The following is a 26,428-nucleotide window of genomic DNA, read 5'->3' on the forward strand; positions in this document are numbered from 1 at the left end:
AAGATTTTGATTGGTTTGGTCCAAACACACATAGGATGAAGTAACTGTTGCTTAATCCTAACTTTTAGGAAAGAGCTACTTCAAGATCAGTCAGAGTTATGCCTGTAGAATCATCTCTGTTATTCTGCCCCACACCTCTATAGTTGATGACCAAGGTTTTAATTGATTCTCAACTGATCTGTACCAATAAAGGCAGCATCTCAAAATTTGCTGTTACAAAATAATTTTGTTGTAATTGTTTCACGTCACTTCAAGGAAAGAACAACAATGGCAGGGTTAAGTAAAGAGACCAAGTGAAAAATAGAGTAAAAGTATAGTAGGCACCAAAAGGGGGACAAATAGGAACAGGAATATCCTTTAAGATAGTTCACTGCTTTGAGGACTAACTTGCATTTTCAGTTCGGCAAGGGCTCACACCTTATATTCTAGGTGTGGTCAGTGTGAAAATCTCTGCTGTCAGCCAGAGTAAGATCATAAGAAACTATATCAAGAGACCATGTCAATCACAGACAGCAAGCCTCCTTTCTCTTTCTTCTCCTGGCTGCTCATCTCCTTCATTTTTAGAGCTCCACCAGCTGGTTCAAATCTCTGGCAAAACCAAAATAGCTTGGATTATTTTCAGCAGATCTCAATAAAGAAGTTTAGCCTGAAAACTGACTTATTTGTATGCCTTACTAAGACCTGCATCTAGCAACCACAATCTTGGATCCTTTGTGTGCTCCCCAGACACTATATCTAAGTAAATTCTACTCAAAACATTCAATTTCATGCAAAGACAACATTATTGGAATGCCAGTGGAGACTGTGTGAAGTTTCCACCTAGAAATCAGGCCTCATTTAACTGGACACTTTAGAAACAAAAAGAATAAAGATGGTAATTCTACATGAAATTCAAGGTAGTCAGCCCAGTACAGCCAAGAAATCTGCAGCAGTCAAACTAGTAGCTCAGAAAGTCACTGAACTGCAGGTCCTTGAACTGTGAGAGAAAACATAGTGGAAAATTTTCAGTACATCTCTCATGGGCTGCTGTCAAAGATAGGACAGAGGGGCAGCAGAACCTTTGCTCATACTCAGTATCGTGGTTCTGGCACATTTACTCACAAACAACCAAAGTACCTCATGCTGCACTTCCTGCTCCTGTGCTAAGTGACACTCAACCTGTGGATACACATGTACTCCTCATCACAGAAACAAAATGAGAAAACCTGTGTGCTGTCACAATCACCACTGTGCCCTGCTATTTTTCTTTAACATGCACCACAGGCACCGCACCATCATCTGACTCACATATCAGTTTTTAGATCTCTCCCATAACACAAACCCACAACCAACACAAGATGCTCAAGTCATCTACAATGCAAGAAGGCCATTCTCCTCTCCAATGCTTAGGTTAGTGAGACGTTCCAAACATTACAGGTGTCATGAAAAAGGGCAGGTGTCATTTGTGTTCTCTGCAAAGAATGCCTCAAGTTCAAAGTACAACCACAGTAGGATTGTCCCACTGGCTCATGAAACTGCTAACAAAAAGCAACAGAGGACAAAGCACTGTTTCCTGGGTATCCTGCTTATAATCTGACAACAAGGGAAGCTGCACAACCTTTAAAAGTTTACATGTTGCAAATAAGTTGTTCCATTGGTGCTCTTCAAGAATCCCTTTATTAGTGGCAATCCTTCCTTCCTGCTTGAGTACTTTGTCAGACAAAATGAACTTAGACCAATCTCGAATTAAAACAAATGGTGACCTACACTTATTTCTCTTCTCCTGGTTGTTTTCTCCAGAGCTAACTCACCTGTGTTATACCTGCTGCAGATAGCATGAATTAAAAGAAGTAGTACACCTCACTTTTTTCTTCATAAAACAACCAAAAATTCCCCACCACAAATCGTCCTTTTGCAAAACAAAGGCAATACTAAATTCACAGGGGCACAGTGAAGCTCAGTTCATTCATGCCTGCCCAGCACATGATAAGCAGGAATATACTGTCAGTGTTAACTGTATACAAAGTAGGCAGAACTCATTTAAGGTATTTACCAAGAAACAAGTATGTAGAATTTTGAAAATATTTTTACCAAAGAAACTGTACTGTCTGTCTTCAAGCCAAACTGCAAGTCATTGTGGTTTATACTGGAAATGGGTCTGCTGAGTGCAAAGGAGTCTAGTTCTGCTTTCACAGCAGCAGTCTACTCTGTGACTATTTTCAGTTTAGCATATAGATTTATCCTATTTTCCTGCTTGGAAGAAAAGCAAGTACATAATTTAGGTGAAATTGCTCTTTTTTTGTTTTTTCTTCTCAAAAGACAATGTATTTTTAAAGAACAGAATTTTTGTAAAACATTTGAAAATATCTGAACAATAGTAAAGCAATACTTTGCCTAAAAATGGATACACATTAAACTTTAATACTACAATGTAATTTGCAAACCAAGTATTTCGACGTTCAGATGGCCTTAAATCCTTTTCATTGGTAATTTATGTAGAAATAGATATTAAAAAATTACTGAAATCTGCACTCACCCCCATTTTCCTAAGAAAGGAAAAAACCAAACTTGTGTCAGATGTAGCTACAGAATTGTTCTTTTCTGTAAGCTGTCATCTCTAAGGTAGTAAGGAAGTCTACAGACACAGAGAGCCTGAATGCTGACTTTAGTGTTGACAGCTGGCCTGATGACAGCACAGAGCTGGGACTACTCCCCTGTGGCGTGGTAAAGCAGGTGGAGAGAGAGCATGGAGTGGTTTAGATTTACTAAATTGAATGCTGACTGTGCAAATAGACCAAAATTATCATGTGTTGTTCTAATGAACATGTGGCCTGGGAACAGAAGTCTTCATTTTACAGAGATGTTGACTACTCTTACTAAATGGGGAGGAAAAAAAGAAAAACAAAAATCTAAAGCAAATCCCAAAGAGGCCCCTCTTTGAGAAGCAGTGTTTACTCACAGATCTGTCACGCTTTGATCCAGAGAGTCTCTTTCCATCTGACTTTCATTGTGGAGAGAGTCTGATTCCTGTACTTGGCACAGTTCCTCATCAGTGATTATATCAAAAGCTGCATCATCTGGTGGTTTAGAGGCTTCACTTGCAACTGTGCCAAAAAAAAAGAGAAAAAAAATAAATACTATTAGCTGGTTGTCTGGAAAACAAACAAGCAAAACCCTTAAGGGGGAAGCCTGGGCAATTCCTCTTCATTAAAGAAGCATTAAATAGCTATTAGAACCAATGGAAAATCTTGGTCTGACTGACATTCATTTAACATACACACTTATCTCAATACCAATCAAATCCAAAGACAGGATCTGTCCCACCATGAAAACACTCCATGACCTCCTGCAGGTCATTGGAGCAGGAGGTGACCATGTGATTTCTTGGAGACAGAACCATACTTATTTCTCCACAGCATGCAAACCATAAACTAACCAAAAGCCCTCTCAGATGGTGACACAGGTGATTCCAATGAAGCTGGTGATCCTTCCTGGTTGGCACTGGATCCAGAGTCATCTGTACTGTCCACAATGACTCTAGGCTTATTAAAGCAAGCTCTGCAGCAACGCTCCTTTTTTCCACCAAGCTTGGTCACCATGTAGTTGTTGCAACAGTAGTAGCAGAAAATGCGGCCACACATTCTAGAAATGATTCAAAACCAAAGGTGTTAGAAAAGTATCACATATGTCCAGAACATATCTCCATTGACTGAGTTTGGGGCTCTCTATAATGATCTTGTTTTCTGCAAAAGCATGAAAGCTACACCCACTGGCAGAACTCATAACAGACTGTGCTCCTTTCTGAAGTGAAGCAAGTCTTCTTGAGAAGCACAGGACAGAAATTCACACTCACAATTTCCTACCTTAATAAACAGGTAAAACAGAAAAAACTAAAAATACAAAAAAAAATATATAAACCAATCAAATGTCCATAAATATACAATGCAAATAAATAAAATTTATATTAAGTATATAAGAAGAAAATGAACTTAAGATCTCATAGACAGGTAGAACAAAACTTGATTTGATCATAAGGACTTTTAAAAACACATCTGTATGTCTATGCTTCATAACTACCCCTCTTTCCTTCAGAAAGGAAAAAAATCCAGTATTGGACACGTGTACATTCATCCCTCCTGCCCTCTCCACTCTGAAGTTTCATAGTATTAAACTTGTCAACTACTTTTTAATGAGAGATGTTGAGATTTTCATGAAGAAAAGCATCCATCAGGGATGACTGCTACTCAGGAAATTCTTTTAGTTTTGTTCTTCTTAATCATTTAAATCATTACTGGGTGAAGACACAAGCAGCTTTTACAGACCTTAGCAGAAATGAGTAATTTGGAAGTTGTTACCCAAAATGGCTTCACCATTCACTAATCCCTATAGAATGTTGTTTACATTCACATGAAATGGAAACAGTTCCAGTGCTTCCTTCTTTCCTTACATGACAAATCAGGTCATGAGGATAAGGAACAGTAAAGAGCCAAACCAAACATGTCACTGGGACCCTGAAATGTATCAATTTAAATACTTTTTAATAAATCTAGATTGGATAACTAACACTAACTGTAGGGAAAATAATTTAATATTCACTTTAAAAAAAAAAAAAGATTACTCTGCAATAGTTAGTTATCTCTGAACATAACTACTGTAAATAAACAATATTATAATTGCACAGCATGTTGAAACTTGTTCTGGAATACTTCCATCACAGTAGCAAAGCAATCCTAGTTAATGTTGTTTAGAGTAAGAACAGAGCAGTGCACAGTCCTTCAAAGAAACACACTCTACAGGGTGTGATTATCTTTGTTTCCAGAAATGTGAAACTAACAGACTCCCCAAGTCAGAGTTGCATCCAAATCTTTATCTTAATACATGTCAAGGGATCTTTCCAATAATGTCTCATCCCCTTGTAAGCTCATGTGTTCTTTTAGCCTCTACAATGTCACGTATCAACTATTTTGATCACTGAACTGTGAACATTAAGTAATATTTCCTCCATGTAGATGATCATACTGAGTTTTATTTTGAACAGTGCAACACAGCCCAACAACTGACCTGCAGTGATGTCGGCGCACCATCCATGAAAACTCTTTCTGGCAGTCCAGACAGTGATTAACTTCTGTGTCCCCCTGCCACCTCTGCTCTGCACTAAGCTTCTGCTGGAACTCCAGAGCATCGGATTTTTGCCACAAAGCATCCTTATCTCTGCAGTGACACAGTTAAAAGAAAGAAAAACACATAGAAGTTGTCAGTGTTGGCTTATTGTCAACCAACCTCAACTGGAATGCTGGTGAAAGCTTCACAGTAAAAATTCTTTTGCTCCTAAAATTCTGAGGAGCTTTCAGATGGAAAGATAGATCAGAAAACCTACTGAAGCTTCTCCAAAGACAGGGAGAAGAACATATGCCATGCAGAGAACTACATATTTTTTCAAAACAGACATCAAATTAAGAGATATTATTGAGTATTACATTTTTTGGCTATATTATGGATGGAAATGCAAAATTTCAACTGCTTTTTTACTTCTATCTTCAATTTGGGAATATAAGCCTGAATGACCTAAGAAGTATCCCTGAACATCCTATGCAAGGATTTTAAATTCTGCTTGCTGTTATTTTGATGCCAACCTGATAAGTTCTATCAAACGTTCTTCAAGAAACTGCTTTGTTCTTGTCAGGTCATCCAGTTCAGCAAATAACTTCTGGTCACTGCTATCTTTGTCTGCTGCTACCTTGCTGAGCTTCTCAGTGTAATCCAGGATCTTCTCTTTTGCTTCATCGGCCTCTTTTTGGATCCTGATCAAATACAAAGGCAATTATGAATAATTTTTAGCTCATGTAAATTCAAGTCTTCCTTGTGGAAGGAAGGGCTCCTCCGCCCTGATAAACAGGTAGTTTCAGTGAAATTTTTCTGTGTGCATATTTTGTAGAGGTATACAGAATCTCCTCACTTTTCTGCATCACTTAAAATGTACATAGAACCATTATCTAGTGAACACAGCCAGCAACCAGCAATTTCTTGGATGCCCTGCTTATAGTAAAGCTTATGCCTACCAACTAGGAATAATACAGATGATATCTGCACAAAGATATAAAAATACATAGGCTTTGGTTAACCTATTAGACTGTGTGAGCCCACACCTCATGAAGATCTATTTCTGACTGCCAGCTTATCCACATCAAGCAGGCAGCCCACGCTACAGACCTCAAAAACACATCCTGATTCAGATTATTAAAGCTGACAAAGACATGCAGGATGTGGTCCCATTCAGATCATTCTTACTGATTCCCTGAAACTTCACAAAGAGGAGACAAAAAACAAACTGTCCAAAAGTACAAATTTTCCACTCCTTAAAAAAGCCCTAATATTGTTTTAATTTTGTGCTTAACCTATAAGGTAGAAACTAAGCTGTGTCCTCACATGTGCTGGATAATTTCCATGTTTCTCATCTGAAGTATCAATCTGATATTCCCTGCCACTGCCCATGTGCTATTTGTTCTACAGAAACCCTGTGACATGTGGTACTTCATAAGCCATGTCGATTTTAAATATGTTTTGATTTTTCTCCCTTGCTTGGCCTACTAATTAACAGCTTCTATAAAGAACCCAAACTCACCTTTCCAACAGTTCTCTAAGAGAAGTCACTTCCTCTTCCTTCTGCAGCCGAGCAGATTCTGATTCTGACAGCTGTTCTCTTGCTTCATCCAGCTTTCTACACAAACTTGTGTTTGCAGCCTAGTAAAATGAATTACTGTATTTTCTTACATATAAAAACAAGACTTTACCATGAACAGCACAATTACAAAGTTTTAAAAGAATCAGTTACAGCTAAACGATCAATTAAGATATTATTGTATAAGCAAGCAGTAATTAGTTGTATACTAGTGACTGATTACTTCTGTCACACTGAATAAGGCAGACATGCTAAAGTAAGACAGTGTTAAGCCGGTAATTCTTGTTAGTCCATGTCAGCTGGGTTTTTGCCTCCTTATCAAGAAAAATCTCTCATAAAAATAGCAAAAGAATACACCCTGAAAGCTTTGTCACCACCTAAAAGCTTCAAAAGAGAAAAAAATTAAATAGGAGGAAAATGTTGTTTATTAAAGCCCATATGGAATATGAAGGACAATCAAAAACAACCCAACTTCTTTCACAGCTAGACTCTCCAGAGAAGTCTGCCAAACTTGGAGTCCTCAGGGAACATACTTAATTGCATCTAAAGGTACATTTTTCTCCTAGCAGGCAAGACCACATCCAGCAATCTTAACCTTCTTCTTTCCAAGCTCCTTAAAACTCAGTATGACCCTACTAAGTGAACAGTTTAATAAACTTATTGAAAGAATTCTGGGTTTTTATGGCTGGCTTCTTTCTCAGCCACATTAATTCTCTAATTCAGTGCTTTTTGCAGCCTGCAAATAGATGGATCTACACATATGGCTGTATGGGAATGCAGGGCCTAAGAAAGACACATCTTAAAACCGCATCTCCATTTAAGAAGAGAACACACAGCCAAGTCTTACGTAAAACCTGGCCAGCTTTCAAGGCAGGACAAATCCTAAGTGACATCGTGCTTTTCAGAATCTCTGCTTCAGTGGCTGTCAGCTGCCCAGTACTCTGTCTGCAGCACCTGATTTTATACAAGGGCATTCTCAGACTCACAAATGCTGCTTGCCTTCCCAGTTGTAACACTAATACCTGTTGACACAAACACCTCTGGTTTTAATTCAGATCAAGCACCTACTTGTAATTCTGTTATCTCTTCCTCCGCTGCATGCTGTTGTCGCTTCTGCTCCTCAAGTTGCTCTCTTACTTTCCCACACTCCTCACTGACAGCCTGGCAGAGAGATTGAGGCAGTAGTTAATAATCATCCAGTGGCCACCCCTTCACCTACAAAATTCCCAGCTGTGAATATGAGTGCTCTTACTGCCATGCATGGGATATATGCAGTGCCACTGGCTCATGAAAGACAGCTAAAAAGACACTCAACTCTTGGAATCAAGCAAAATCACTTCATGGTGGCACATTAACTGTGTTTTACTGTCTCTTTGCATAGGCTGTTGCAATTCTCAGGAAGGTCAAACCCATGCAATGGCATAAGCCTCTGATCAACCACCAATCTTAAGACATTTTATCAGAATGGCAAAGCAAACACAATGTAGTCTTCAGCCTTTAGGTGTGCTGTTTCATATACGCAGGGCTGATTCATGCTTTTTTGGAAGCAAAACTTTGATCTTCCCAGCTGCAAGCAAAAATACGGGAGGGAATTAAATGCAAAAGCAACTGGTCTCAGTCTAAGTTCCCTTTCATAAGGATCACTTCTTTGGAGATGCAATGTTATAGGTGTGAGGAACAGGTCTTGCAATGTTCCTACAAAAAAAGGAACAACCACAGCTGTGACCAGAGGAACAGCAGATTCCACCTTCAGTGCCAATTTAAGAAATCGTCACCTTCATGAGTACTGACTTGCTTTCCTCTGTCACCTGGCCTCTCCACTATACATGTCCAGAAATCTAAAGAGTTATTTTACCTCAGATAGGCCTAGGTCATGAGCACAGAGACATTTTCAGATTCCCAGGCTAAGGCCAGTTGCGTGTTAGTCTCAGAGCCTGACCCACACAAACCTTAGGATTTCATGCAGTAATTGCTGCAGCAGATGGTAAAGCAGCTCCCTCAGCTATAAAAATTACATTAATTTACCTTGAATTTTGTCTGATAATTTAGAATCTCTGTGCTCATTTGAAATTTTATTGCAGACAGCTCTTCTTGGCTGGTCTCTTGGAAACTCTGTGCCTGTTTTGTCAGTGTCTCCAGCTGCAATTGCAGACTTGGGACAGCTGCGGCACACATTTGAGCCTCCTCTAATTTCTGTTGCAGGCTCTTGTTCTCCTCCCTGAGATTAGAGATGTCAAGATTCAGCTTCTCCTGTTGCTCTGCTGCCTGTTCTTCCAGTTCTTTGAACCTTTCTGTGGCCTGGGCCAACTGTTCTTCTGCATCCACCTTTTCAGAGGTCAAGGAACAAATCTGAATTCCAAGTTCAGCCATATCAGTGTTGGTCCTGTGGAGGAGATCTTTATTTTCTTCGTTTTCCACTCTAGCATTTTCCAAATACTGCTTAACCTTAGATAGCTCTTCCTTTAGGTTCATCAAATTATTTTCCAGCTCAGCTTTTTGATGGGCTGTTCTCTCCTGCTCTTTTTCCAGCTTTTCTTCCCTTTCTTTATATTGCACCAGTTCTTGCACATGATTTCTGTTGAGAGACTCACTCTGCTCTTTCAGCTGCTGGACAAGCATCTTCTGCTCACTCAAGACAGTCTCAGCGACTGTGAGCTCACCTCTCATCCTCTCTCTCTCATCAGTTGCCTGCTGAAGCTTGACTCGCAGATCAAGGACTTCTGCCTGCAGCCTGGACACTTCACCTCGGTTGACCTCCAGCTGCTCTTCACTCATGGCCAGTCTGAAGGCCAGTTCTTTTGCCTCCTTCTCCAGGGACGCTGCCTGCTGTAGTTGCTGTTTCTCCACTGTTTCCTTTTCTGATGTGAGAGATTCTATAAGTTTTGTCTGATGAAGGCATGTCTTTTCAACACTGAGCTTTTCTATCTCAAGAGTTTCTGCCTTTTTCCTGTATCTTTCAGCTTCTGCTCTTAGCTGCTGACATTGGCTCTCCATGCCCTGCAGTTCTATTTCCTTCTCTGTGAGCTGTGACTGGATACACTCTTTACTTTCCTTCAAGGTGTCCAAGCTTTTTTCCATCTGTAAATTACGCTGTTTGGCACTCTTCAGCTGTGCTTCAAGTGAGGCATAAGACTCCTTGGAGGTCTCTTCTCTTTGTTTTAGTTCTTCATATTCTGAATGCAGAGCCTCCAGCCTCTCCTCTAGAATTTGGCTTTGCCTCCTGGCATTCTGCAAGTCTTCATCCAGCTGTTTGTTCTCACCCCGGAGCTTCTTCTCTTTTTCATCAACGGACACCAGGGCATCATCTATCTCACTCTGAAGTTGTTTCTCAGAGGCTCTCAACCTGGCTACCTCGGCTTCTAGGGAAGCTTTAGAAACTTCCAGGTTTTTCAGCTTCTCTTCCATCTTCTTCTTAGATTGCTGCAAATTCTCCTTCTCTGCTTTCAGTTTCCTGCTCTCCTCATGCAATTCACTCACTGCAGAGTTTTGCTGCTCCATTTGCTGCTCCAGCTCCTTGACTTTCTGCCCAAGATGCTCCTTCTCAGACATGAGTTTCCGGTTTTGCTCCTGAAGGATACACACAGTCTGACTCACCTTTGTTAAGCGACCCTCCTGTAGTTCAAGTTGCTCTGCTTGCAACTGGGATTCCTGCTTCAGTGCTCCTTCCCTCCTACCATACTCCTCCTCAAGTTTTTCTTTTTCCTTCCTGGCTTCCTCAAGACTTTTTTCCAGTGAACCCACCTGAGCCAGCGACCCCATTACCTGGGTCTCCAGCTCAGCCATCTCCTTTCCTTTCAAAGTCAGGGCCATCTGAAGCGCATCCTTTTCCTTTGCCATGGTCTCCAGGCTCCCAAACAGCTTTTCACTCTCTTCTTTGGAGTTAGCAGTCAGACTACTGTATCTGGATTCTAGTTCCTTCTGTGCCTGCTCTTTTAGCAGTAGCTCCTCCCTTGCTGCTTTCAGCTGAGATGCATGTTCATCATTGAGTCTTTGCATATCTGCCTTTTCCTTTTCCATTTCCTGAAGCTTCTCTAACAGTGCCTGTATTTGTAGGGCAAAGTCATATTGGGCTGTGGCTTGCTGTCCCTTTTCATCCAAGGCAGCATCAACTTTTGCAAGGAGGTTGAGGTTCTTCAGTTCTGTGGAACTCAGCTTGGCTTTGAGCTCATCAATGCAAAGATCCTTCACAGCAATCAAAGCCCTAGAGGTCTCCAGCTCCTGATTCGAAACTTGCAATTTTGAGGCACAATCTTCCTTGCTGGTCAACAGCTGCTCCACCTTTGTTGAGTGTTCCTTCTGCTGCTCCACTGCACTCAGTTCCAGTGACTGTAGGCACTTCTGCAGGTCATGGACAGTGCTCTGAGTGGAGTGCGAGACCTCACACTGCTTCTGTAACTCTGTGATCATCTTTGTCAGCCGGGAGTTCTCCTCACTGTAGTTACTGCTCTTCTCCTTTTCTACCTGTACTTGTTCTTTTTGAAGGCTGACTGCTGCCTGGAGCTCCTGGTTTTCAATTTCTAGCTGGTGAATACGATCTTGAAGTTCCCTCTGCCTCAGCTCAGCCTGGTCAAGTTCTAAACGCATCTCTTCATAGCCCTCAAGGTGTTCAGCATTTAGTGAGTTATTTACATCAGGGCTGGAAGGAAACTCTTGTGCCTAAATGAACAGAAGGGGAAAATCAGAAAGTTTAAGCAGCATTCACTTAAATGGTTTGCTCAAATGACAGCAAGTTCAGGTTCTTAATGTACAGGGACATTGTGTGTTACCCTCATAGCACTACACGATATCAACTGCTAGGAAATGGGGCTTGTTACCTATCTCCAGGTAGTCTTCTGAACATATTTCTTTTCTTCTACAAAATTTGCATGTTAAGTTGAAGCAGCTGACAAACAATTCCCTTTACTTTTAATTAAAAATGCTTTTTGTAGTTTAGATTATAAGACTCATAACCATCATAAAACCATTAAGTCCTCTGGAACTATGCAAAGCAAAGACCTATCATGACATATAAACATTTATTTGCAATTTCCTTACCTGCAAATAATTGCTCACTAAACTGCTCATGCTGGAACTGCGACTTGGGGGCTTCCATAAATACGCTGAAGATCCAAGTGAGGACAGAGTCCTCCTGTTGATCACACAGAGAAACAATATCTAAGGTAAGTCTAAGCATACATGTCTAAGCACACACGTGTCTTTCTACTTGCATATGTAAGATTTATCTAGTGGTAGCTACCACATAAAAAAGGACATAACTGCACCTGCTGTCTCAGCCAGCAACCACTGAAGTTGATGTAAAATAAGATAGGGATATCCAAGGCATCTATAAAAGGTGATGAGGCTGGTAGTTGTCACTTCCCTCATCCACAAGAACCAAGGCAGCCTTGCTCTAAGGAATTGCAATGCAGTGTGGTGGCTGCTCAATCAGATGGTGGCAGCAAAGGGCCCTAGGAAACCCCCATTGATACAAATGGATCTGGACCAGGCCTGGTAGTTTCTGTTATCCCCCACTTGCAGGTGGGATCACCACGGCTGCAAGTGAAGTACACTGCTTGGCTGTGCAGTCACTACATGTCTCAGCTCTTGAAACAGAGGAAGCTCAGATTTCTTCTTGTGTGTGTATAGATGAGAATAGCTTGGGATTTGGGCCTAAACTTCAGCTACTGGAAGTGCCATATTACAGAGCACCATCTCTGATTGCTGATGCTCAGTATACTGAAGGAGAAACAGAACAATTTGTTCATGGATTAATTACATGGAAAAAAGTGTATACCTGCTCAAACACAAGTATTCCTACCCTCAAAAGCAGAAGCTTTTACAGATTCTTTAGCAAACCGGTGTTTTTCATACTTGTTAATACAAAATCACAATGTGGCTCTATCTTACCTGGCAAATGCTGGCCAAGCAGCATCTAAATCATAGCCTCTTGATGCCAAGTCAAACTGAACATCAGTGAGCTCATAGAGTTGACCCACAATGTCAGAACTCATTTTGGAATTCAGAAATGGACTTCTTGCATAGTACCAGTCACTTGAAAACAAAAAAACAAAGAGAAGTAATACTCATTCATAAGCAAAAGGGAAGCAGCAGTTTCTTTTACAAAAAAAAAACCCAAACAACCCTACATCGTTATTCACTCCACCTCAGAAAAACTATGATACAGTATCTAAACACAAATGAAAACAATCAGATCCACCAAACAATATTCACTGTAAATGAAATTAAACAAATTTCATTAATTCCACATAAATATCTTTAAAAGAGTCCCTGCACAAAATATTTTTTCCTTTAGTGCTCCGGCAAATCTGACAATACAAAATATTTGCTATACACTGGATAAATATAATAAATACCTAAAGCACACATTTAATACATCAAAAACGAGGAACAGAAAGCAGCAACCAGAGTTAAATAAATCGTGAAAATGGCTGGCTTTTCCTTAAAGCCCTAGTATTGGCCCTCCAACCAAATACAAACTATCTTTGGAATTTTTTGGCCAAGAGTAAGTTGTTCCTTTGTGTGACCATCCACAGATATATGCAAATGCTTTCTGGGACTTTGTGCAACACATCCAAATTAATCCTCTCTCAGGACGAGCAGCCCATCAAACCCAATACTTATAAGTACATCACCTTTGAAACTGACATACAGAAGCATCAGCACAACCCATTCCACACATATTAAGTTGTCAGAACTTTCAATCTTTACAAGCCCAAGATAGGTATGAACCAGTGACCCAGGCCAAAAGGTCTATGATCCTTCATATCCTATTACCAGCTTTCTAAGCCAAACATTTGGAAACATTTCAATTTCTTTCAATAGCTACTAGGTGATGCTGCTTGATCACACTAAGCAAACATCCATTAGTTAAAAAAGCACTTTGCTATTCACCTGGTCACTTTGGTGTTCATAAAACATTGCTGCAAGGTGTCTGCTAGCCTTTGGTGAACCAGGGAATAACGAAGAAATGCTCTTCCTTTTCCAAGAGAAGTTCGTAGCTGGAAGGGAGAAATCACAAGAAAATAAAGTTAGATATCATTTGTGATCCTGTGGACACATGGCCAGAACAGCCTACAAAGCAACACAAAAATACTCACAATAAGCCACTCTAAAGGAAAAAGTTGTGAAGGGAGCCACTAAGAATTACCACTGAGAAACACTTTTTCCTAAGTCTGTCATCAGGTGGAATCTCTACAGAATAATGAATTTCTATAGCCAGCTGTTGTCCACTTTATAATAATATAAAAGACACCACAAGATCAATGAATCATCTAATATATTGAGTACCTAAGCACAGACTATGCTAAAGACAATTCAAAATGTAAGGCAAATCCCAATGTGCCCAGCAAAGGCAGAAGTGACAACTTAAGTTACTGAAGATGTGTACGGCCACAGCTGGAAGAGCTTTAGGACAGATTTAGTCATAGAACAAAGACGTACACATACACAAATATACATCCCATGAACACAGTAACCCCAGACAATGCAAAAAGCCTTTCTTAATACTTAGCCATTAAGTTGATTAAAATCCAACTCTTTCTTCAGACCAAGAACAGGTGCATGACCAAAATTAATGGATCTTTTTATGAAGACAGCTGTTAAATCAACATAAGGGGGAATCACAAAGCTCAGTACTGAATTTTTTATAGCCATTGACTTGAAAAATTGATACTTTATTTGTACATCTGAAGCATTTTCTGTCCTGCAAAATAATGAAACACTGAATAGTTGTGTTTCATTTCTTCTTTCCATCAGTCAGTAATCAATTTAGAAAAGGAAAAGGAGTGTGATGAAAGAATTTCTCACCTAACTGCTCATCCAACTAACAAAGCAAAGACATTTATGATTTATAATAGAAGTCAAAACAAATATGAGAGAGGCTGAGGCACAAGCTAGTAGGTTACTGTAAACTTTGCTTGAAAGGTTATTGTGAAAGAAGGCTCAAAAGCCACACAAGCTTTCTTTCCCACCAATCAGTATTCCACTGTGGTGAAGTGAGAGCAATACTCTCAGCTTCCCTGTTTTTGATGTTACTGGGCTTCTGCTCTGAAGGAACATAGGTTCTTCATTTAGCTCAGTAACCCACTACATACAAAAATGTTCCTTATAAATGGAATCTGAATGAAATGTGAAGCATAAAAAGCAACACTTTTTATTGATTTTTGGTTTGAATTCTACAGGATACAAAGCACAAAGTACCATGGTCCCTAAGCATCCCAGAAACAGCATATTTAATTTACCACCTGGTTTTCACCCTCATTCACCCTGCAGATATCTGAACATTTCTTCAGGGAGATGCTATCCCCACTCTGTGCACAGAAGCTTACAAGTTTTTTTTTCCTAACTAGGCATATTCAGTGAGTATTTTAAGAACTGTCAAAAAAACCCCAAACCCTGGAAGCCACAGAATTAATCCTATCCTTACTCCCATTGGTTAATCAATTTAAATTGTGATACTTTCTGTAAGCAATATGGAGAGACCAGAAAAAATGTATATTATGAGAAACAGAGGAAAATATTTACATATGTGCAGCTACAAGTACACAAAGACTATTTGACTAGGAAACCAAACCATGCCACCTCCTGCTGGAGCCCTGCTAGGAATCAGGGAGGTGTGTCTGGTCAGAGTGTCTGGTACTGGCAATGTTTCCATGTTGATAGCAAACACTGTAGCTAAGGTGCAGTATATGGCTGTAAAGATCTGGAAAGTGTAATCACAGTTTGAAGGAGAAAGGGGAATGACCAGAACTCACTGCTCACCTACTGCTCTCAAGAATAAGGCCTTCTGCTTAATTAACAATTTCCAGGGTATTATTTGCTTCCTTGCTCCAGCTCTATAGAATATTGTGCACCCTAATGTCAGAAGCACTGCAAGCAGAGCAGAAGAGGCATTTATGCTGCTGAATGTTTGACCGTTCTTTAAGTTAACTGCTATTACTCTTTCCTTTTTGTTCATTTCCACGTTCGAAAGTCAACTAGTATTGTTCAGTAAGCAAACAAAGGACATTTGGAAACCTTTATGTTCTATCCAGCCAGGTTCAAAAATTTGCTGCTGATTTCTACCTGTAATGAAGGGGAATAACAAACATATGTTTGTGCCATGTGTCATTTAATTTCAGGGCCCAAGTCTGTCAGCACAGTTACCTGAAACAGACCACTGGTTCTTTTTTTAAGAGTTTATATTTCTAAACCACAAGTTAATAAAGATTAAAGAAGCTTTCCACAAGCTAATTTCTACAGCTGCACATAAACTGAAGCAGGAAATATCCTGCTTCCAAACTATAATTTCTGATACTAACAGATCAGCTAACAATAAACAGGGGTACTGAAGAAGGAAAAAGCAGACATGTGGCAATATGTAGGTGATACCACAGACAACAGAATGCTGAAGACTACAGCACAGTCACCTTTGCAGAGAAATCTGAGTGGCTCCTGCTACTGAGAATTTAGAGGCCACCATCTATAGCCAAAGGACTTTTCCAGCAGCAGCAGCTACTGTCCTTACTTCTCCAGCTGTCCTGTAGTGGGAAATCCAACCCAAATTTCTGTGCCTCTCCCCTCTTTTCCTTCCCACTGGTAAAACAAACTGGAGCCCTTCCTTGGATTGTTCACCTTGGAACAGCAAAATTCAGTCAAGGTTGAGAAGAGAAGAAATAAAAGCAGGGAACCCAGAGCCTGCCTCTGCTACAGTACCACTGCTCTCTTTCAGATGGATCAAAACAACATTATCTAGAACTGCTGTGGAAGAATTCCCAAGAGAATAGGAAAATCTGCTGTAAATAGTAACTTGCCAATGCAAGTTAGCACTGCTCACAGATAATGGAAGTGAGCATCAGGACAATGCTGGCCAGCACCACCACACCACTGGCTCTTCTACCCACTAGGAATATCTTCTTCAATGATTCTAAAGACTCAGACAGGATCAACACAGAAAGCTTCTCACAGCTTTTATTTCACCCATGCATTGAGCTGAAGACATAATATGGTTTTTACAAGATTAAGCTTTTATTACTAATCTAAATCTAACAGGAACAAGGCTTTTTATGCCGTTCTTGACTGCTTACCCAAGGGAATAATGACAATCATCCTTAGTCTTTCACACAGAGGAACAGAGTTCAGACAGAAGACTAAATTGTTGCTATCAGTCAATATTCCTCAACTCTATGGACCAGCTAAAAAAGTCTTAAGAGAAGTCAAATATGGTGAACCTTTCATCTTACACTTAGAGCCAGATCTTGCTGTAAGTTTTGCAGAAGATGGCATGTTTAAGCCTTAACTTAATTTTTCATTTATTTTTAGAGAAAATGGCACAGAGTTTATGAAAAGCAGGGCACAAACAGAGACAAACTGGTCCATTCACTTGTATAAGTGGTCTTTGAAACAGGAATCAGGCTTTCTAATCCCACATAATATAGTGCCCTAGTAAAAAAGGTCATATTGCATTTTTATACTTTACGTGAAAATTAGAAAAAAAAAATCCCCAAGTTTTTTGCTATATATTAAAAGCAGTGTATTTTCTTTTGGTTTGTTGCTACTGTTCTCTGAAAGAACATGGCAAAAGATAAACCACATATTCTGATATATCACATACTCTTAACTGATATACTTACTTCTGTAATAGACTTGACAAAGCGGATTCCATCATTAGCTCCTTTGATTTTTGCCAGACAGTCGCAGAAATAATCCCAGTAATCTTTTCTGTTCCCCAGCAACGTGCTTTTTTCTTTCTGGTCAAACTTAAACCAGGAAAACAAAATGCAATGAGCAAAATTAAAGAAAAAAACCAAACCATATATACTTATATATAGCTACTTGGACTCCTGTCCCCTCCCCAGTAGCATGTGTTTCCATGACTCCTCTTAGCTTTAGCCAATGCAGTCACAAAGGAAAGAGACACTGCACTGCACTGATGCAATCCAGCAGTTACAAAAGCTACTTAACTGACAGTAAGAGATAATAATGCTCTGGGTCTCTTTAAAATACAGACATCCATTCAAAACTCCTGAGACAAAGACTGGCAGCAGATTCAGCAGCTGTTCAAGAGCAAGGCACTAACAGCCTTGCTGAGAGACCTGCAATTAAGTGTGGCAGTAGCACACGTGTACGTACCAGAAAAACCTGCTCTAGCTAAATCATGTTCAGAGCTGAAGTGAGCAAGGGTATAGACTGCACCTTGGACCATTCAAATCCCAAAGGATTTTTCAGTTTCTGCTCTGCAACCCCATTAAAATTCCCTTGCCTAGATTAAGGCTAGATTAACATTTGTTTCAAATTAGCATTTGTTGCAACCAGTGACACGATTATGGTATATGTGGACACCACATTATGCAAACTGAATTTCAGTTTGCCCAGCAGTGTCCTCTTTTACTTAAACCTTAAGGGTGGACAAAAAAGAAGCACTTCAGATTAAAAAATCAGCCTTTTACCTTAAGTCTTCCATACAATAAAAAACACTTTCCAAAGTGAAATTGCTGAAAATTCTATGAATTACTCACATGCAGTATTTATTTTGCATTAAAATGTTAAGATATCATTACCACCATTTTTTCAGGATAATTTAGCAAGATATATTTTCAAAATCAAGCACAGATCTTTCAGATCAATAAAGAAATGCCTTACATTCCTCAGTCAAACTTCCAGCACCACATTTTGACTATATTTATTTTCACTTGAAGTAAGTATAATAGGTAGCACATATCCAAAATAAAATAGAGAGACTCAAATGGATATTTATAATTATTTGAGTTAAAACCCACATACTGAAGAGCCAGCAAGAGAAAATAAGGCCAAGCTTTGTTGATGGATTACAAATTACACAAATCACTTTTTACCTGTAAAAGGTACTCAAGCTTGTAGGAGAATTTTTGCAAGTTGACACTGTCATCTGTGATTGGTTCACCTCCTTCTTTAAATTCTTTACTTAATTCAGTCACTGCATCTTTAAAACAAGACACCAAAATAGTTAACTAATGTAAAGAACATATAGCACTGAATCCACAAACAACTAAATGAATGCTTTCTTCATGGGCATTCTGCATGTGGACTCATTTTCTTTTAGCTGAAATGTCTTATAAAAAATATGATTGGTAAGACTGCAATTTGAGACCACCTATAAGAAAACAGAAGTTCAAACTGTGTCAATCTGTTGTATGGATTATTTCTCCTTAAAAACACATCTAGTACTTCTGATACTTAGCAAAACCTGCTAACAGAAAATTGCTGTCTCAGCAGACGGAAGAGAAATAACTTTTTGCTGTCTCATGTGCACATTAAGGTATTGCCACAGGACAAACAGAATTCTGATTAGAAAGGACAAAGCATGCAATCTGCTAAAGGGGATCAGTAACACGAGAACAGTCGTTCAGTCAGCACATTTATCTTCTCCATGCTTTATTCGGGAAGGTTCAGCTTGTGCTGGTTACAAACACAATGAAAAAATAATTTGCATAAAAAATAAGCTCCTCTTCCCTGAAATGTACACCCATAGTGGGTGAGGAAATCTCAAGTCAAAATACGCTCTATTGCCTCCCTGGACACTCTAGCCCCAAAAGAATGTACTTCTCAGCATCAGAAATTACTGATTTTGAGCTTGCTTTCCCCTAGGTCTTACACTTATTTCAGGTGACTGAGTGAACTTTAGCTCCCAGTCCCCCTCAATAACCCTCTGCAAATTAAAATTTCTTCTTGTTAGTTATCACATAGATCTCTTTTTTTTCTGTTCCAAGAAGATCTAGATTGTCAGCTTTGGTGTATACACCTTTAATTTAATAAAAACTTAAAAGAAAAATATCAGAATCTTGGTAGAGGCTGATTAGGACAGAAAGAAAGAAGAAAAACTTTTATGAATTTGATACAATTCTGCCTGCAACAGAACTGTTGAAAATTAGGTTGGCTACTTGTAGTGGAAGACAGGTTCCAGTGCAGCAAGAACAGCAGGTGTAATTCTCCAGCACCCTTCCTCTGGGTCTCCTTGCCCAGGTAGGTATGGCCTCCTGGTTTTTTCCCTTCCCACATTGGCATCAACTCCACACCAGCTTCCCATTAATGAAGGCTGAGTTTTAGGCCCTTTCTCCTTACCTCACATGAACTCTTGTAGCAGCACAACTCTATGCATGCTGATGAAGTACTAGTTCACACTGCATACCTCACACATACCTCTCTTTAAATTGTAAAACTTATTTCTTCTCTTGTATGTTTAAATTTACATGATTTAAGAATTCAGGGTCCTGCAGAAGGTACAGCACTTGTCTCACAAAAAAAAAAAAAACAAACAAAAAAAACCAGTCACACTGCACACCTTGAATTATGTTGCTACAATGCTGCAGGACAGAGTTACACAATTGAAAACACAACTCCTACTCTCTGTTATCTAAACCCTGGAGGATGCAGTCGAGCCTCTAGAACGTATCTGTCAGCATGGCACTCACTGTACCTTGCAAGTCTCTGATTATCCGCTGCAGCTGGCTTTCACCACTAGTTGCTGCCATCTTGGAAACAAAAGGAACTCCCCTTCTGGGCTGTTAACCTTTTCATCCATCTAGATAAAAACAGCAGAGTTCATATCCTTGGTGACCATTGGGTTGATGCTGATTATTTTTCTCTGTGACACCTGCAATTGTAAAAGTCAAAAATAAAATTAAAGTCTTTATCAGCTCAAATGAGTAGAAGAGAGGTGCTTTGGCATTTTAGATTCTGTTGAGTAATGAATTCCAAGGCCAACTCTTTTCCAGGAATCTCTTTAATGTTTTCTCCTAGTTATCACTTTCCATTTTGGTTATTTCTTCAGTAATATCTTTCAAAACTACTAAGTAAACCTCAGAGAGCAATTTTCTTCAGCTGGAGTTACAACACAGTTGGTAATACAGCTCAGCTCTGGCTGGCATTTCACTCAATCTATCTTGTGACCCTGAGGGAGGTTCCAATGACACGTGATTTCCCCCCCCCCCCCAAACCCTCTGCCAGATCTTTCCTACAGGCTGTAGAGTAAAAAGATAAGACAACTTTTCCATTTCAGAAAGACTTTCAAGACACAGAATAGGCATGGGCCAAGGACTCAAAAATGATGCATGCTTGATTCTGACACTGGAGCATATTCTTAATGTGCAAGAGCTATCAAAATCTTTAGTACTGGAACATGACTTTAGTACAAGGAACACCACTCAACCCCTTCTCAGAACCCACTGTTCCTTACACATGTAAGATGACACCACTTTATTTTAAGCTCTGTTACAGCATCCCTGGCTAGATCAACATACCTTGCAGCACCTTCTTTGCTTAGGATGTGTTATACTTGACACTCACAGAAAATCTTTCTTAAGGTAAAATTAACTAAAAGCCTGAAACACTTTATTAAAACAACCATGTCTGGGGATACAATCTTTCCAAGGCTGATCTGGGAATGATCATTCAAAGGAAAAAGCCATACAGAAACTATATAGGGAACTTACTAAGCATCTTGTTCAAAGGTTGTTCAGAATTCTACCTGCAGAGGCACAGCCAAAGTTTCAAGCAAAGACAACACCCAAAGCACTGAATCTTTAGAAAAACTGCTGTTACACATCAGTGCTTTTGTTATAATTCAAGCTGAACGACAGTGAAATTAAGTTGTAATCAAAATCTTACAAACTTTTGAATCTAATGTGATTAGGTCACATTATTATATCTCCTTTCTCTTTCTATTCTTTCACTTCCAAAAGAGCTAAATTGGCACAGCTGAAGTAGGTGTCTGAATTAATCAATTAGATCATCCTTCCTACCCTATGTATTAAGGCATTGCTAGGAAGTGATCCTGATGTGATCCTGTATTCTTTTCTGTTTGAAACAAAGCAAACATTAACAAAGCCATGCAAAATCCCCACTACAACCGGTTGCTTCAGGGGCAGAAGACCAGAACAGCACAGACCACCTGTGCTGCCAAACACAATTTTTTACCTTAAATCAACAATGTGACATAACCAAGATGCCTATTTCGATGCTACCCAGAGACCATACAAAGTACCACACTACTTGGCGACCTGCCGAGTTTGGGTACCGCTGAAAGAAAGTGAGCCAATGTTTCCTTTTCTAAGCACAAGCAGTAATATCAGCCATATCAGATCAGTTTGGCTACTGTTGCAGAAAGGAGCTTAAGTGAGAAGATTGTGGCCTGAGGGCAATGGAAGCCAAAAAGTGTCGCCAAATAACTGCTTTTCGTCCCACACAAAGAGGGAAAAGAGCAAGGACCAACAAGGGGATCCTGCCTGTGCTTCCCAAAGGCCAGAGTAAGCTCCCATTCAAGGCACCAGAGATGCAAAGGCTTTGCAAGAGGAATGCCAGGCCAACTGCAGTCATCTACAGACAGCCTAGGAGAGTAGGAGATTAGGAATTGAGCCTTTACTTTGCAAAAACCAGAAGGGAGTGGGACACTGGGCATCCTATGGCAGCCAGGCACAGCACGGGACCTTGTCAAGTGCTAATTCCCAGCAGGGTGCACAAGCAGACATTCACTGGAAGAGGACTAAAGCATTTCAGAGTTTCCCTGGCCCCATTAGCACTGTTTAAATCAGTGTGTATGCCCAGAAGCCACAAATAAACGACTGCTGGGGCGCACAACAGCTCAGTGGCACAGTGCCAGAGAAGGCTCTGTGTCCCAGTGGTATGATCTTGCTGTGCCAAAGCAGCCCAAGATATAGATCTTTATTCCTGTTTGGATCTCCTAGGTAGAATGTGAGAACACTGAGAAAAAAACAACATAACTCAGCTGGAGGCATGAAGCTGCACAGCCCACTCCCTCTTTTCTCAATACTTGAGGCAAGGTCTCAGAGCTTCCCTCTTCCTTCCATCAGCTCCCACAGATGAGATACGCATTTATCCTCTTCTCTTCCCAGAGGTGAAGGGGGTCTTTTGTCCCGGGCTATGGCATAGGGCAAATGTGGTGCAACAACTTTTACTTGCCTTCTCCCCTACAAAATGGGCAGAAAGGTTCCTCTCCACTCTGTGGTCCTTCCAGGGAACACCTCTGGCACCTCTTAGAAAACACAGTTCATCCCACAGAAAGATGCAGAGCTCTCATTTCCTATGGCAAAGAAAACTGATAATGTATCTTAAATTGTTTCCCAAGATTTCAAAATAGGAAGAGCTTCTTTAAACACCTGATCTAGTCTTTCCTGATCACAGAATTCTTTGCTTCCTCCAGAATTCCCTGTTCCTCCAGCATTTCCTATCCTACCATGCACACTTGTAAATACTTGCTTTTTGAAAACAGCATGATACATTCCTCAGGCACGAGTGACCTGCTGTGGGTTGAAAGCTTTTTAGATGATGCATTGTTACCTCTTATACAACAGCACTGGACTAAGGCTGATGGCATTAACTTGCTCAGAACTGCTGAGGTGCAATGACACTAAGGACCTAGCAGGAGGCAAGACAGGGCATGCCACCAGTCCCTCCTCACTCTCCTGGGCCCTACCTGCTGATCTCTGAAGGTGGTTTCTGCCTTCCCTGTTAGCATAAGTGCTACTGTGGGGGTGGCAATCTTCTTTACAGAGGAGGATGTCCTGGAGATTAAAGAAAGAAGCAGAAAGGAAATAGCCCACATACAGGAAAAAGAAAGATTTACCTGAAGGGGAGTGAGACACATATAAAACAGGCAACAAAGTATAATGACTGTAATTAAACTAGTTAGTGAAGTAGCTACAGTGACCTACATTAAATCTGATTCTATAAAATGTATCTTCATTTTCTACATTATGTCTGCGTCTCCAGCAGCTAGCTTTTTGTTTTTCTGTTAACTGGTCAATTTTAGCCAACTTTGACAGAAGGTAGGCATCTTCAAAATATTAATGTGCAATGAAAATAGGAAGCAGGGAGTGTCTCTGAGCAGAGTGTCTCTGCATTGTTAAAAATGCTACAGTGAGACTTCCATTATAGCCTGATACCAAAGAATCCACTCCTCACCCAAGTGTGCTTTCAGTGTGCAGTAAGAGCAGAGCTCACACTGCAGACTTGGTGCAATTCAGACAAACAGTAAATCAGATTTGCAAAAAATATTCATTGAAAACCAAGATCCACTAATTTCTACTGCTTAGGGAAATATTTCTTGTTAATATGATTACTCTGGTCTAGTCATTCCAAACAAGGGCACTTCATCACATGGCCCCAAACAGTATCACAAGACCTCTAATTTTCATGCCCACAACCCAGCACCTTTTCTAACATTCTGTATGAAACAAAACAGGCAAGCGAGTACACTGAGACAAATTCTACATTTGAGTCACAACTTCAATTGCATTATTTCTTTGTGTAGGGTGAACACACACAAAAAAAAACATGTATAAAAAATATAAAAGCAGATACTGACTGATAACTTCATGGCACACTGTGGGGAAAAAAACTCAAACAACCTACCTGGTCATCCAGTTGGCTACAAGACACACTGACAAAAGACACTGAATGCAAACCTCAGAGCAAAGATGAAGGAAGAACTGGGAAAAGAAAGCACCTAAGTCTCAAGATGGTAACAGCACGATTTAGTTAAATAATTTCATTCCAGTAATTGTCTGAAAAAACTACTCCATACTTTGCTGTTGCAGCAAACATAAAGCCCCAGTGAAATTCACAGCAGCTGTGCTGCAGCTTTTCTTATTTTGTACTGTGCAGGCACATAGAGCTGCACATCCATAAAACTGGAAGTAAAGGTCTGAGGTATGAAACAGACAGTATGATTGTTCTGTCATGCACACATATGCTTTTTACAGGGCAACTCAACCCTTTGTTCTTTAACACTGCATACAAAGATATGTGACTGATAAAAACACATACTGGACTATATTAAATAGGAGGATTAAAAGCACAGGAGTATAGGAGGATTTCAGACACAGCCTGAAAGACAGCTAGGGTTTTCATTCTGAGAAGTGAAATTTTCTTTTAAAATTAATCATTCCCCTTCATTTTCTACACCAACAAACCTTCACATTTCAGTGATAAAAACATGGTTTGGGAACACAAACAATTAGCAATAAAAGACATCTTGCAGACAACACATGTCCAGAAAAACAAATTCTCAGAGTGTCATAACATAGTGGAAGAGGGTAACTAGATGAAGTGCATAAAAGCATTCACATTTCACAAATGCTTGGCAGAGAATGAGTATTTTTATAGTTAAGGACTCCTTACAGAAGGGAAATAGATAAAATACTGCTTGTACCCCTAACTGCACAGAAGAGACTGACACAAAAGAATCAGTAAAGTTTTAAAAGTCTTTTTGTGCAATCTTCCTTATTCTATGGACAACTGACCTATATTCCACCCCTATTCCTTATATTTGCAACATCTTCTTAGAAAAAAGATCAAAACTAGGCAACAGACAAGAGTATACAGTGGCACAATAAGAACTCCATGAGACAGAGTTAATTTTCAACCTTGAGTGGACAAAACTGGCACCCTAACAAATTTTTTTAATGCTGCACCTACCGAACTGGATCTCCACTCTAACACCTGGCTTGAAACCTTTTAAAACCTTACACTGTACTTTGCCAAACAGGACAGATGCATGAGACCAGGGACACAGATTCCTGACTTGGAGAACAGTGTTTTGTCTTTGATATTCCTTCACATCAATAACTGTTGAACAACATGAACTCAAATGACCACTTTCTGCAAACACCACCACAGGGATGAGCTAGTACATATCTCACAAAGACAACCTTGTCTCAGCGCTATCTCATGACGACAGAACTTCCCTGTTTGAGGAAGCAGTCAGTTTACAAAGAGAAGAGCTCTCTTCTGATAACAGGAATTTTACAAGTATCGCTTTTAATAAACTTTCTGCTCTTTTCCCTTAGGACATGTCAGGAATGTTATACCTTGTTTACTAACATCTATCAATTAACCCAACCATAACTCCCAGATAGCTGCTCCCATCCTATTTCACTCACCCTGGGAGAAGGTAGCCCTGCTGTCTCAATGCCTGTGTGGTGAGCTGAAAAGACTGAATTCATTCAAAAGTGAAAAGGTTTTTTCCTTCTTCATGCTCTCATTCTCCTAAACAATTCTCCCCGTGTCCCTCCCTGCCACAAAATCTGCTCTTTCTCTTTACAACTCATACAACTACTTAAATGCCTTACACATTCTTCAAGCCAGGCACATGACACTCAGGTGCTACTCTGAGGAGCACCACATAAACACTTACAGAAATAGAAACACCAGAGGAGCATTTGGCAATTCATGACAGTCAACTCACTCATTGTAGAAGCTAGGGGACTTCAAAAAATCTCATATTTTTCAGGTCTCCAAAATTGGTCTCTGAGCCTTGTTAACCTCCCCAGCAAGCTTGGCCTGACTTAAGTATCTCAGCCACATCTGAGACTTTGGGATAGCTAAAAGCAAGAACCATTACATCCTGGCTTTAAATGGAACCTTTCCTTAGCAGTACATTTTTTACCTCTATATCTACCGTTGCACACTGTCCCTCCAAGCTGAGGTTTCAGAAGTAATTGAAAAGGTTTCCTCCAGCTAATGGTTTTGGGAAGTCCGGCAGATGGGTGTTGAGTCTTGCCCACTTCTAGCACCTCATGTGTTCTCCCTCCAGCCAGCAGCTCCCCAGAATAACTCCTAGCCTATATGCAGTTCCCAGTGAAATACCAACATGAAATACCAACATGCAACACTGAAAATTACAGGTTTTGACCACACACACGTAGACCAAATAGAGGGCAAGGCAAGCAAAAACCACATTGAGACAACCCAAACTGACAGGCCACTGAGTGAGTCATGCTGCCCAGAGTCAACAGA

At 40.0% G+C, this 26,428-nt stretch overlaps 1 protein-coding gene across 7 annotated transcripts in view; it reads right to left on the reverse strand.

The window, feature by feature from the left end:
• Positions 1-26,428, reverse strand: part of FYCO1 (FYVE and coiled-coil domain autophagy adaptor 1) — a 43,335-nt gene that overhangs the window by 14,154 nt on the left and 2,753 nt on the right. For 4 of the 7 annotated variants that reach the window (XM_056483409.1, XM_056483406.1, XM_056483403.1 and 1 more), the window contains exons 2-14: positions 20,091-20,267; positions 18,490-18,596; positions 17,269-17,394; positions 13,550-13,656; positions 12,545-12,688; positions 11,693-11,786; positions 8,684-11,314; positions 7,727-7,819; positions 6,602-6,720; positions 5,613-5,780; positions 5,041-5,190; positions 3,416-3,621; positions 2,939-3,083 (exon numbers count right to left, since the gene is read on the reverse strand). In XM_056483409.1, coding sequence (XP_056339384.1) covers positions 2,939-3,083; positions 3,416-3,621; positions 5,041-5,190; positions 5,613-5,780; positions 6,602-6,720; positions 7,727-7,819; positions 8,684-11,314; positions 11,693-11,786; positions 12,545-12,688; positions 13,550-13,656; positions 17,269-17,394; positions 18,490-18,596; positions 20,091-20,145 — 4,145 coding nt within the window. In that variant the 5' untranslated portion in view covers positions 20,146-20,267. Of the gene's footprint in view, positions 1-2,938; positions 3,084-3,415; positions 3,622-5,040; positions 5,191-5,612; positions 5,781-6,601; positions 6,721-7,726; positions 7,820-8,683; positions 11,315-11,692; positions 11,787-12,544; positions 12,689-13,549; positions 13,657-17,268; positions 17,395-18,489; positions 18,597-20,090; positions 20,268-22,591; positions 22,713-26,428 lie in introns of all 7 variants that reach the window. The other 3 variants (XM_056483408.1, XM_056483404.1, XM_056483410.1) reach the window with 2 other exon arrangements.

This window comes from Oenanthe melanoleuca, chromosome 2 (genome assembly GCF_029582105.1).
Source record: "Oenanthe melanoleuca isolate GR-GAL-2019-014 chromosome 2, OMel1.0, whole genome shotgun sequence".
Taxonomy (NCBI): Eukaryota; Metazoa; Chordata; class Aves; order Passeriformes; family Muscicapidae; genus Oenanthe; species Oenanthe melanoleuca.